Source organism: Alligator sinensis, unplaced genomic scaffold, assembly GCF_000455745.1.
Source record: "Alligator sinensis unplaced genomic scaffold, ASM45574v1 scaffold863_1, whole genome shotgun sequence".
Lineage (NCBI taxonomy): Eukaryota > Metazoa > Chordata > Crocodylia > Alligatoridae > Alligator > Alligator sinensis.
In genome coordinates, this window is record NW_005843063.1 from 314,494 (window position 1) to 326,981 (window position 12,488).

Genomic DNA, 12,488 nt, shown 5'->3' on the forward strand with positions numbered 1-12,488 from the left:
AATCAGCAAACAGCTCATCTTCTCAAACCAATGAGAGAGAATATGTGTGCCAGAAAAAGGAAAGCCAGCCAAGGCACATGGGCTGAGCAGCCCCCAAGACACCGGGCCCGACAGCAGCTGTGTAGACATTTGGTCTCAGTGCTGGCAGGCTTCTCCCTGGAGGCCCCAATCCTGAGAGGTGCTGAGACAGTGGGAAATACAGTTGCAAACAGCCTATCAGGACCAGGCTTGTTAATAGCACAAGACACTCCAAGGTCCTTTCCAACACAGGCTGCACTTAGCAGCACCTTTCAGTTGAAGACTTCAAAGTATTTTCCAACTGATTAGCAAGCAACATTTCCAGTTGCAAAGGGTAGGGACAGACCAACAATATACTGTGTGGGGGAATGGGGCAAGGCTTCTCTGCATGTCAGCTGCTCCAGGTTACCTGCCTATGTGCACCTTCTTACCCCGTGGTAAGTGAAAGCTAAACAGGGTTAGCTTTGCTCACAATGAAAGATGGGGGGCATTACTGTGGTGTTACCATGGAATAAAAGCAAGCTCCTGTGCTGTTATCATGGAGCAATTGATATGGAGTCAAGCCCTGCCCTTCCCCATCACATAGGGTAAGTTGTTTGTAGGTCCATGCTTGCTCAGTGGCAGAGGCAAGAATCCAATGCAGGGGGGTGGACTCCCTGTTCCTTTTCCAGGGACAAGGCAAAACGCTTATGCCTCCTCTGATGGACCCTGGTCTAGTAGTGCAGTTAAGTATGGGAGTCACCCATTGACTTCAAAAGGACCATCCACATGCTGGTTGTACACGTTTGAACACTTGACTGAACCAGGGGCCATGTTTTTTTTGGAATAAGCCAGACCCACCAACCCCTGGTGTCTGTCCACTCCAGTGTTAAAAAACCCAAGAGCTCCAGAGACATATTTCTGTTCCTTAGCTCTCATTCTTTGTTTGTGGCCTAAGTCTTGACTAGAAAGCTGCTACTTGTATCACCCTGCTGACAAGGTGCTAAAACTTGTATCACCATCTCAGTGACTAACAGTTTTTCAGCACACTGACTCAACACACTAACTCTGCTTCCAGTCGCACAGAATGTGGCTGCTACCTCCTCTATGGACAATCACTTATGAACTTATAAAAACCTATGACAAAGCATAGCAAAACAGGAACTGAAAAGTTCAGTCCTCAGCCATTGGTGATTTCTCCACCAAGCTGAGAGAGAGGGATGACAATAAGATCAATAATGGGGCTAACCAGGTTCTGGTTCAGATCCCACTACAATTTAGAGTAGTCTTAGGGCTGCTCTAAATTGTAACTGATTGCAATAGCATCCATGGACTTGATGCAGCTGACCTGAATTGAAGCAACCCTGATAATGATTATTTTTTGCAGCTCCCTTCTTGGTGAACCTCAGGACTGTTTTTAGCCAAAGGCATTCCACTAACATTGTCAAAATCAAGCTGAAACCCCCTCCACATTGGGAGGATGAGAATCTTCACTCCTAACCAGATCAGCATTGAGTTTTTGAGTTAGTGGATGCTTCTTAGAAATGAGCCAGTTTTGACCATTAGAAGTGCTCATTTCAGTATCTCTCCTCACACAAGGTTTGAGGTCAGAAACACACTTATAGGTTCTCCTAGCTTTGCAGATCGGCACAGATCTCTTCATCCACCCTTCCTACCTGTTTGACTTCTCTTCAGGGTTTTCTATGCCTGTTCATACTCTCCTGGGGGGATTGATCTGCCATGCTGCTGGAAAAGTCATCCTCATCTTTAGCCTCTTCCTAGGCTCCTCTCCCCTTCCACAGGTCACTCTCCTCTCCACAGGTTACTGGCTGTGGAGAGAAGCCTTCAAAGTGGTGGGTTCCTACAACAAGCCCTGCTGGAGCCAGTCTAATCTCTGGAAGACACTGAATCCGTCTAATCTCTGGAAGATCATTTTGCAAAGAACCGCCTCAACCAGGAGTGCTCTTGACCAGGTCCTGGATCGTACTACAGTCCCCATCTGGCTGAGCTAAGTGGCTGTTAAGCCAGGGTGGTGAGCCAAAGGCTCGCTATGGATAAGAATCATGTTTCTAGGTCTCCTCTCTTTCAGGCCTCTGTGTAAGGAATGCAGCCAGCAGAGAACTAGCAGTCATGTGGATAGTACAGTGATGAGACATAATAGCCAACAAGAGATACCATCATTTACCACCCACAACGACTCTTTAGTTAAACAAGGATGTTCTTTGGTTGGATATCCATTTTCTTTGGAACCTCCCTGCAGAGCAGCTGCTGGCACTTGCTGGAGGTAGAGTGGCTGTTGAATACACTCCAATATTGACCGGGCTTCCAGCCAACATCAGCCTGTCTAGCCCAAGACTCCATCAAATCTTTATGGAGGAAGAAGGGTTACAATTCTGCTTACAAGGTATTGTCGCTCCTTTTTTCCTGGTCTCAATGCAAACATTGCCAAGATTTAAAAGAAGAAAAATTATGATAAGTAAAGTATATATATAATTTGTTCTTTTGTTTTATTCACTATTTTACATTTCAACACATTTAATAGGTTCATTTAATTGGGACAGCTGCTTACAGATGATTTTTAGAACTACAGTAGATAAGCCAAGACATACTCAACCATACTGGTAATCTCTCTCTCACAGGACACAAATACAATCACCACAAATGCACATACCATCAACAACCAGACATTTCCAATGGTTGGATCTCAGCTGGACCGTCCAATGCTCATTTTTAAAGACAGCAGTATGCATACCCAAGAGATGTCTGCTATCATACAGCCATAATTATTGCTATGGATATAGGCCTCAGTTCCACATCTCATTTGACCTCCTTGCTGGAGGTTTGTTATGAAAATCTGCAGCAATATCCCATTGACACCTAACTGACCAGGCATGTCTCCTTTGCCTTCAGACTGAGCCAAGAAGTGCCACAGAGAAGCACTCCCCCTCCACTCACAGTGGGCACACACCAATAAGCGTGTCCATGACAGAGCCAAGAGTGGCTCTGAGCAGGTGCTTAATATCACTCCAATGTGCTATTAAAATACAACAGCCAGGGAAGTATCCTCTGACAACCCTAACCCAACGATGATCGATGCCAGGGAGGTATGACAAGGGATGGATTACGTTAGACATGCCTTGTACATATACTCTCCCTCTAAAGCACCTACTACTACTTGCCACTGTCAGAGAGGAGATACTGGGCTAGACAGACCATTGGCACTGCTTACGTCTGACCCAGTATGGCACTGCTTACGTTTTTAATACAGCTGTTGCCTAATTTCTGGAATTTAGCATATACAGAACAGGAACATGAGGATGGGGGAGGCTTCTCAGAGTGCTCCCAGGTTGACATGCCCACTAAATCATACCCCAGCACAAAGGTTATCTTTAATAAATCCACATCTTCAAAACAACATGAATTTGAAGTCATATATGTGAATGTGTAATCACTAAAGGGATGGCTGCTTTTTTTTCGTTTTGCTGCTCAAAATGAGATTAGATTAAAAATGCAAAATTGAGTATGGGGACCATCTGGGCAGTTTATTCCCAGCCATTAATTTGTAAGGAACCAAATGATTTTGAATGGGCCAGATAGTCAACTTTGAAAAGCTGCCTGGGCAATAACCATTTTATAAGGAACGTGATGATGATTTCCACTGTCATTCGTAATGCACACATTCTATATAGCACACATACAATGCTCCCAATGACTCCATTGAGAATTTGCTCATTTCTATGCATATCAACTCCCCACCCCACCCCACCCCCGACCCTTGGCCAATCAGAGTTCAGGTGATTAAATAACTGTAAAATACTCTGTATAGCTGAGAAAACCATGCATTTCCCCACCTAATACAGCAATGAATCAATGTATCATGCCCCACTGAAATAGTGGTGGGTGAGTGGTGGGCACATCACCCATGACCTCTGATTGACTGAGTGTTCAATTTCAACATAAATTCAAGTAACTGTGATGTGGAATTGACCACTGTTGAGAAGAAATCACACCCTGCTAGGTCCCGGCTCAGGACCTGCAGCTTCGCCAAGCTTATATTTCTAGCATGTACAAATGCCTTTTCACTTTATATTCCACAGGGCTATGTTATCTCTCATCTCTCTTCCATTGTCCCAGGTAAAGCTACTCTCTAGTAAATAGCAATAGCTCTCACCTGCTGTGAGGCTGCTCATCAGGCCTCATTTCTAACACCTCCCACTTTACTGTTGCCTCATTTATTTTTCTTCATATTTGTTCTTCTTCATTTTTTTATTCAGACCTTCTTCAGCATGACTCTCTCTTCTCTTCCAAATTCCCCTGCCAGTTACATGTATTCCCAGTCTTTGAAGATATGCATTGCTTATTCTATTCCTGGGTTACCAGTCCTTCTGACTCGCTGTATTCAGCCCTCTGCTCATGGATTCCGACTCTGAGAGCTTCCATTGTCGTGCTTGACAGGATGCCCCAGCCCTACCCAACACAATGGGAGAACGAACCCCAGGGCACTGTGCTCCTGAAATGCAGCACTGAGAATGCCCAAGAGAGGGTTACTTATCCTCTCCCACCAAAGCACCCACCTTGCCCCCACTCACTTCATCACCTAAGGACTTGACTGCTTAAGAAAGGTCTCAGACATGCCATCCCACCTTCATTCTGGGTGCCAATGCCTACTACTTTCCCCATAGCCATCAGTAGGGGCTGGACACCCTGTACCGGCTTTTCACCATCTGAAGCAGCTTTTGCTTGAAAGTAAGGAACAGGATAGCAAAGGCAACAAGCAAGGTCAAGCAAATGGGAAGAGCAAGCACCAGGTACAACAAAGCCAAATTCACTGTCATCCACCTGCAGCCCTGAAGGACAGACTCGGGCAGCTCTGCTGCATGAAGCGTTCTGGAGGAGTACAGACAGGTGACATCCACCCTGTCTACAATGTGCACTGTTTGGAGAGTGTGCAAGAAGTCCCACCATTCCAGCTTGCAGCAGTTGTATGGGTTCTGGCTGAGGTAGAGCATGTCAAGACTCTTTCCGAGCTGCTTCTGCATGGCATCCTGTGACAGGGAGGTGAGAAGGTTTCTCCGGAGGTTCAAGGTGTGCAGCTTCAGACTACCCAAGGACTCTGGGAAGCTGTCCAGGGAGTTTTCAGACAAGTCCAAACTTAACAGGTTCTGAAAGCTAGAGAAGTCCATATCTGCTGTTGCACAGGATAAGCTAGCATTCCTGAGAGAGACAACTTGGAGTGTTAGTGCAATATCTTGCAGAGGCCTCAGGCTCCTGGACAGGGCTCTCTGATTGTTAGAGAGATCTAAGTGTGTTAGCGAGGTTCCACTAAAAGCATGGCCATCCACCACATCTAGGCCACATCCAGCCAAATAAAGTTGTTTCAGGGTCATAATATTCCTGAAGTCTATGCAGACAGAGTACTTACTACCATCTGCATTAGCTTGCTGGGGACAAATATCTATCCGGTTGTGACTTAGGTCCACTGTAGTGATCTTTGGTGTGTGGGCAAAGAGTTTAGCAGGTACTTTCTGTAGCCCATTGGCACTCAAGTTAAATAATCTGAGATTTGGCAGTATGCCTTCAGAACCTAGATCTACCTGTAGCTCCAAGAGCTGGTTCTGACTGAGGTCCAGTTCAATAAGCATGCCTGGAGGTTCTTCCTCCCATATATGAAAGGTCTGCAAGCAGTTCTGATTGAGCTTCAGATAAGACAGGGAAGTCATACCTGCCAGAAACCCTTCGGGCAGATACCAGAACTGGTTCTGGCTCATGTCTAGGAACCTCAAGGAGGAGAGGTTGCTGTGGATGACCTCATCCCAGAGGCTGAGCGTAGTGATGTTAGTGATATTGCCATCTATGAGAAGGAACTGCACAGTGACATTTGGAGGGTATGTGGCATTGGGAAGATGTCTATAAAAGCACATCTCATTGTCCATCAGCAGCAGGGAGCTCAGTTTGCTTTGCCTGGGCAACAATGGGAAGAAGAGGAGCCGGTTATGGGAGAGGTCTAATGTCTCCAGCTCAAATAGAGCATCACTCTCTACAGCCAGGAACCACTCAATGATATTATTGCTGGCATTCAGCATCTTCAGCTGGGTCAGGTCAAACTCCACAATGCAGGGAAGGTAGTTGTAGGCCAGACTGAGCCTCTCCAGTCTCCGTAGGCCTTCAAAGGTGCCACTCTCTATCTCAAAGATGTAGTTCTTCTCCAGGTTCAGCTCCTGCAGCTGGCTCAGCCTCTCAAAGATAAAAGAATCCAGCCTCATGATGACATTCCTAGCCACAGACAAGGACTCCAAGGAAGACAGATTCTGGATGAGGGTAGCCATCATGTCTTCAGTGAGTTGGTTCCCAGACAAGTCCAGTTTCCTCAGAGCTGGTAAGGACCAAAGAGCAGCTGCTGTCACAGAGTAGTTGGTAAAGAGAGCATTATCCGCCAAGGAGAGAACTTGGAGGCCTCTGTTGTTTAGGAAGGCTCCAGATTCAATAAGCTTCAGTGTGTTTCCAGACAGGCCGAGGTTCCCCAGCTGCCTGTACTGCAGCAGAGAGGCATTTTTTAGCATCTGTATAGTGTTGTCATCTAGGAAAAGCTCCTTTGTGTTAGCTGGGAGGTCTGCTGGGACCAGCTTCAGCTCCCTCCCATTGCAAGCCGCAGCTCCATGCCCCTGAAGCAAGAAACATATGGCCATTAACACAACTGGAAAGCGTAAGCCCAGAGGCAAAGGCCTAGGAGCAGTTCAGGTTGGGAGACATCTTTGATACACACACACACACACACACACACACACACACACACACACCACCTCCACCACTCCCTTAACTCCTCCCCCTTCCTTCATAGGACAAGTTTTGAACTGTAACCACAGCAATGGTTGCCTGAATCACTGAAAGAGAGAGCCCTTTGGACAGATGGTGAAGAGCAGGGTGGCATTCTACTAAGGAAGAAGCAGGGGCTGATGGTGTTCCCCAGGCCTCCTCCAAAAGTGTTCAGTCAGATCATCCTCTGCTTTTGGACTTTAGGAGTATGCCAACAGTGTGTCCTCAGTACTGCCAAGGAAGCCTACTTTCTAGCACACCCTGCCCAACCACTCCAGCTCAAACACATCATGGAAGCTAATCCTGGGAGAACCCCCACAGCCACTTTCAGTCATACCAAAGATCAAGAGATGTCCCCAGATAGGCTTTCTTGGCACACTGTCAGGTTTGGCTCATGTAGGTGGGATGGGGTTACTCAAGAGTGTCCATCTCTGGGAGCACAGGGACGCAATGCAGGTAGATCTACACTGCAACGGAGCATGTTCCTACCATAGGCTGGCTAAACCCAGTCACAATAGCAATGAAGATGAGACTGACATGACTTAGTATCAAGTTCAGCCTCAGATTCCCCAATAGCTTTTACCTGAGCTGCCAACCTGAGCTAAAAACCGTGTCACTTTGCCTTGTCGGCTGTTCTAGCCTGAGTAGCAAACTTGGGGTAGTCAGACTAAGTTAGGGACACACTGGTTTTGTGGTGGAGTCATATACTAGGCTTCATCAGGAATGAATAACAGAAGGGACATCCCATACAAAGCCAAGTTCTCAGGGGGGCTCAGCACCCACAGCAGCGGCTCAGGTCCTATTTAGTCATCTGAATAAATAGCTAGAATCTAGAAAACTTGACATGCCAAACCCAGCCCTTCAGAGGGAAGCTCCTGGGGGGCGTCTTCCACTGCCTCTTGTACAGCACTAAGCCCACCTCACTGATAAGCCCACAATGCTTGTTTTCAGAGTGGAAGCTACAGCTGCTTGGCACTTCTGAAAAAATAAAAAATAAAAATCAAGCCCAACATCACAGCAGTCTCCTAAAAAGCCAGCGTCTTCTTGGGCAAGCGCTCCCAGTGGTTCTTTCCATTCCCACCCCAAACTACCCACAAATCCAAGTCTGGTGCCCACCTTGCTGCTTCCTTCTAGATCTCCCTCTCTCCCTTCCTCCACCTCACATCTTGGTTTTTATTTATTGTGAGGACAAAGTTAATAAATGCGGTTACTATGGAAATGCCTCTTCTATGCTCTGCTGTGCCCTCTCCCACTTTATCAGTCAGCTCCCCAGGAAAGAGCTGTTCTCAGGATTCCCTGTTTCATTCACTGTGCACCACATTAGATGCTCACTTCACAGTCAAGAATGGAAGCCTAAGTTCCGCCTACATTTAATTAAAAAAAAAAAAATCTTTGGGCCAAGATGAAGTTGCAGTCTAATAGATGAACATCAAAGCTAGGGAGAAACAGGTTGGAGTTGCTTCCTCCACCATCCCTAAAGCAGCAGCTGCCAAAAATGGGCAATGGGTTTTTTTGCCCCCTCTTGACAAACAATTAATCTGGACGAAAGCACAGTTGCACATCAAACCAAACTATTGGTGACTTCAAATAAAAAGTTAGCTATGTAGAAAGCAGGCCATCAGGGGGAAAGAGAAGGGATCGCTTTGGAACCACATGAATTAGCACCAGGGAACTCACCAGTTTGCAAACCCCATGAGACATTCCAGTGTGGCTTCCCCATCCTCTTCCTAGAAAGGCTAGACCCAGGCAGAGCCAAAGCACCGTTGTCTCCATCTCAACAGCAGTGCTCCTGCTAAGAGAGAAACCCAGGATAAGACCACGCTTGAGAGGCCTGACCTGCCTTTATCCCATGGGAAGGATTATTTTAGGGTCCAACCAGTTCCCAGGAAACACAAGATGGCATGGTCACTGCCTCACAGAACTCTGCCTCAAATACGGTCTTACACTGAATTCACAACGTAGATTCAGGCCCTAAATATTTTGACCTGAAGCTGGCTCTGCTCTGTGAAAAACTTATGAGGCTGCATGCTTCCCAGAGCTGTCTATGCACATTGGGTCTAATGACCCACTATCACTTCCTTTGTTTTCTGGACTAGGGGATACACAGAAGTGGGAATGGACCAGGTGGGGCACCAGTGACACCCCAAGCTGGTGGAATACTTCCTAGAGGGTTAATACAGAGCAGCAAAACATAGGGGATGTTCACAAGCTAGGCCAAATACCTGGGTACAAGCTCAGCACAGGTAGAGAAGCAGAGTAAATTAGATACAGATTGCTGGTACCTGAACTCAGGTATGCCCATACCTCCCAGCATCCACTGCTCTGATTATAGTGGATATTTACCTATAGGGGGCTCTGTGGGGGCCAGACTCTGACCTGAGACCCACTTAGGGACTGAAGACACCTTTCTCCTTCACCTTCCTCTGATCTGACAACCTGAGCCTCTTTCATGCCGATAGCCTCATTTTACTTTTCACTGAGAGGCCATCTCCTACAATGTGCCAGCACCTTTCTAGCACAAAGGGACCTCCCCCCCACCCCCCGACCAGGTCCCACTGTAATGCAAGCAACAGAAATTCATGCAGGATCAATTCACAGGACCAGCAAGTGTGCAGAGACGCACCATGTTGTGATGTTAAGACATGAAAACCCTTCTCAGAGGAACCACAGCGCCTCATAGAACAGATGCTTCCATCCACCTGCAGCGTGTCATAAAGAAGTTTCCTTCCAGAGAAGCAGCAGAATCCCACACATCGACTGTTCCCTTTATCTAATCTCTTATTAACAAACAAAGGGCTGGATTTTCAAAAGTGCTGGGTGTCCACCAAACTAAGCCCCAAATTCTCCTGAAAAATGTCTTTCACCAACAGTCCAGTGGTCCAAATCAGTGGAACCTACTGCCTTTTGATAAAAAAGTAATGGGTTGATGATGCCATCTGTTTATAGCATTTTCACTTAAGACAAATGCAAACCTAGAGGGGCAGGATATGCAGCACATTTACACTGGTGCGATTTACTTTGCTTTTGCACACTGGCAAAATTGCACCAAGATCCAGAGCAGACAGATGATCAGCTATCCCACAGGTAGTGACACACAGTAGGCAGCTATATATGAGCACCTTACCAGTAGGCAGTAGGGAAGCATATAGGAGTCTGTTTGTCTTGAGCAAACAGTTATCCCACAATAGCTGCAGACACACACCATTTATGCTGTTTTCCCCCAGGGTAACTGCATCTGACTGGAGGGCCTGGTGGCAATGGCAGGGCTACTCATGGCAAGGTAGCTCCTATAAAATACCACAATGTTGCAATGTTTCTTTTATGGAGAAAAAGTAGCAGAAGGGTCAAACACTCCTCTTGGCTAAGCAGGGAAGTTGCAGCCTTCCTACAGAAAAAGAAAATAGACGTACAAACAATGGAAGCTTGGGACAGCCTCTAAGGAAGACTACTTGACAATGGCCTGCACTTGTAGAAAACAGATTAGGCAAGCTAAGGCAGAAACTGAACTAAAACTAGCTACAAGAATCAAGGACAACATGAAGTCCTTCTTTAGCTACATAGGGAGTAAAAGGAAAACTAATGGGAGTGAGGGGCTGCTGCTCGGTGCCTCAGGAGACCTGGTCACTACCACTCAGGAAAAAACAGAACTCCTAAATGACTACTTTGCCTTGGCCTTTCACAAGACCAAGGGGAACAACATGCCAGGTAGGGCACAGAGCAAGCAGGGCAGGACTGACACCATTCCCACCATTGACATAGAACTGGTGTACGATCAATTAAAGACATTAGACGTATATAAATCAGCAGGACCCAATGAACTCCACCCAAGAGTGCTGCAAGTGTTGGCCAAAGTAATCACAGAGCTCCTGGCAAAGATCTTTAAAAAATCATGGGCCTCTGGAGAAATCCCAGGGGACTGCAAGAGGGCCAATGTTGTGCCCATCTTCAAGAAGGGGAAGCATGAAGACCCAGGAAACTACAGGCCAATTAGGTTAACTTCTATTCCAGAGAAAATCCTAGAAACATTCAAAGAGGCTGTGTGTGACAAACTTGCAGAAGGCATGATACCGAATGACAGCCAGCATGGCTTCATTGCAGGCAGGTCTCGTCTGACCAGCCTCATTTCTTTCTGTGATCAGGTGTCTCATCACCTGGATGAGAGAAAAGCTGTTGACATCATATATACCTCAACTTCCAGAAATCCTTTGACCGTATCCCATGAGGAACTGATCAGAAAACTGGAAGATATTGAGCTCAACTGCAGGACCATCAAGTGGGTGCAAAACTGGTTGCAGGGTAGGACACAGACAGTCCAAGTGAATGGATCGGTGTTGTCCTGGTGAGATGTGGGCAGCGGTGTACCCCAGTCGTCAGTACTTGGCCCAGTGCTTTTCAATATCTTCATCAATGACCTGGATGAGGGGGTGAAAAGCCCATTGGCCAAGTTCATGGACGACACCAAGATATGGGGTTGTGCAGACACACCCGCAGATAGGCTGCAGATACAAGCAGATCTAGGCAGGCTGGTATGTTGGGCAGAATGCAACCAGATGAAGTTCAACATAGAGAAATGCAAAGTGCTGCATCTGGGAAGGAAGAACCCCCAGCACACCTACAGGCTTGGCATCGCTAACCTAACCAATGCTACAGTGAAAGGGATCTGGGGGTAACAATAAACCCCAGCATGAATGTGCCAGCAATGCGACACAGTAGCTGCTAGGGCCAATAAAACTCCGGCATGCATCAATCGATGCATCTCCAGTAAATCCAAAGAAGTGATTCTCCCACTTTACTCAACATTGGTGCGGCCACAGCTTGAGTACTGTGTCCAGTTCTGGGTGTCACACTTCAACAAGGGCGTACTAAAGCTCAAGAGGGTCCAGAGAAGGGCCACACGCAAGATCAGGGACTTGCATGGCAAGCCATACAAGGAGAGGCTGAGGGATCTCAGACTCTTCAGCCTAAAGAAAAGAAGGCTGAGAGGGGACCTGATTGTGGCTTACCGCTATATCAGAGACATACATCAGGGGCTCAGTGAACAACTGTTCACCAGGGCACCCTGGGGGGAAAACTAGAAACAACGGCCACAAACTCCTGGAAGACAGTTTCAGGCTGAACATTAGGAAAAACTTATTTACAACTAGAGTGTCCAGACTGTGGAACAAGCTCCCCCAGAGGTGGTGCAATCATCTACCCTAGAGGCGTTCAAGTGAAGACTGGCCGGTCATCTGGCTGGGGTCATCTGACCCAGATGTCTTTCCTGCTCATGCAGGGGGCTGGACCCAATGATCCTTCAGGGTCCCTTCCAGCCCTATGATTTTATAATTTTAACCTCCAGAGTAAGGCGAGTATAGGGCACCTCTGAACCCTAGCCCTCAGAGTCTTGTGGGTACTCCTTGGTTGAAGCAAGACTAAAGGACATCACCCTGGCAGAAATGCATCCTCACTGAGGTGTTAGGTGTCATAACCCAAAGGTATGATTTTGTGTGTGCTTCGGCACCAGAATTATCCCCACCAAATTACAGCTTCATTGCACGGTGGAGTTTTCTACTGCAGCGGAAAGCTCCGGTGCAGGGACGAGTTTCCCGCCTATTTGCAGCTTCCTTTGCAGGGTGCATTGCTCAAGTTGCAAGAGAAATGCCCGGTGCAAAGGAGTTCCCGCCACCCGCATGCAAATT

General features: G+C 47.0%; 1 protein-coding gene across 3 annotated transcripts in view; it reads right to left on the reverse strand.

The window, feature by feature from the left end:
* Window positions 1-3,776: 3,776 nt before the first annotated feature.
* NRROS (negative regulator of reactive oxygen species) overlaps window positions 3,777-12,488 on the reverse strand; it is a 13,497-nt gene continuing 4,785 nt past the window's right edge. The window contains exons 2-3 of one of the 3 annotated variants that reach the window (XM_025193532.1): window positions 8,488-8,599; window positions 3,777-6,659 (exon numbers count right to left, since the gene is read on the reverse strand). In XM_025193532.1, the coding sequence (XP_025049317.1) occupies window positions 4,683-6,659; window positions 8,488-8,583 (2,073 nt within the window). In that variant the 5' untranslated portion in view covers window positions 8,584-8,599 and the 3' untranslated portion in view covers window positions 3,777-4,682. Of the gene's footprint in view, window positions 6,660-8,487; window positions 8,603-12,488 lie in introns of all 3 variants that reach the window. The other 2 variants (XM_025193530.1, XM_006037092.3) reach the window with 2 other exon arrangements.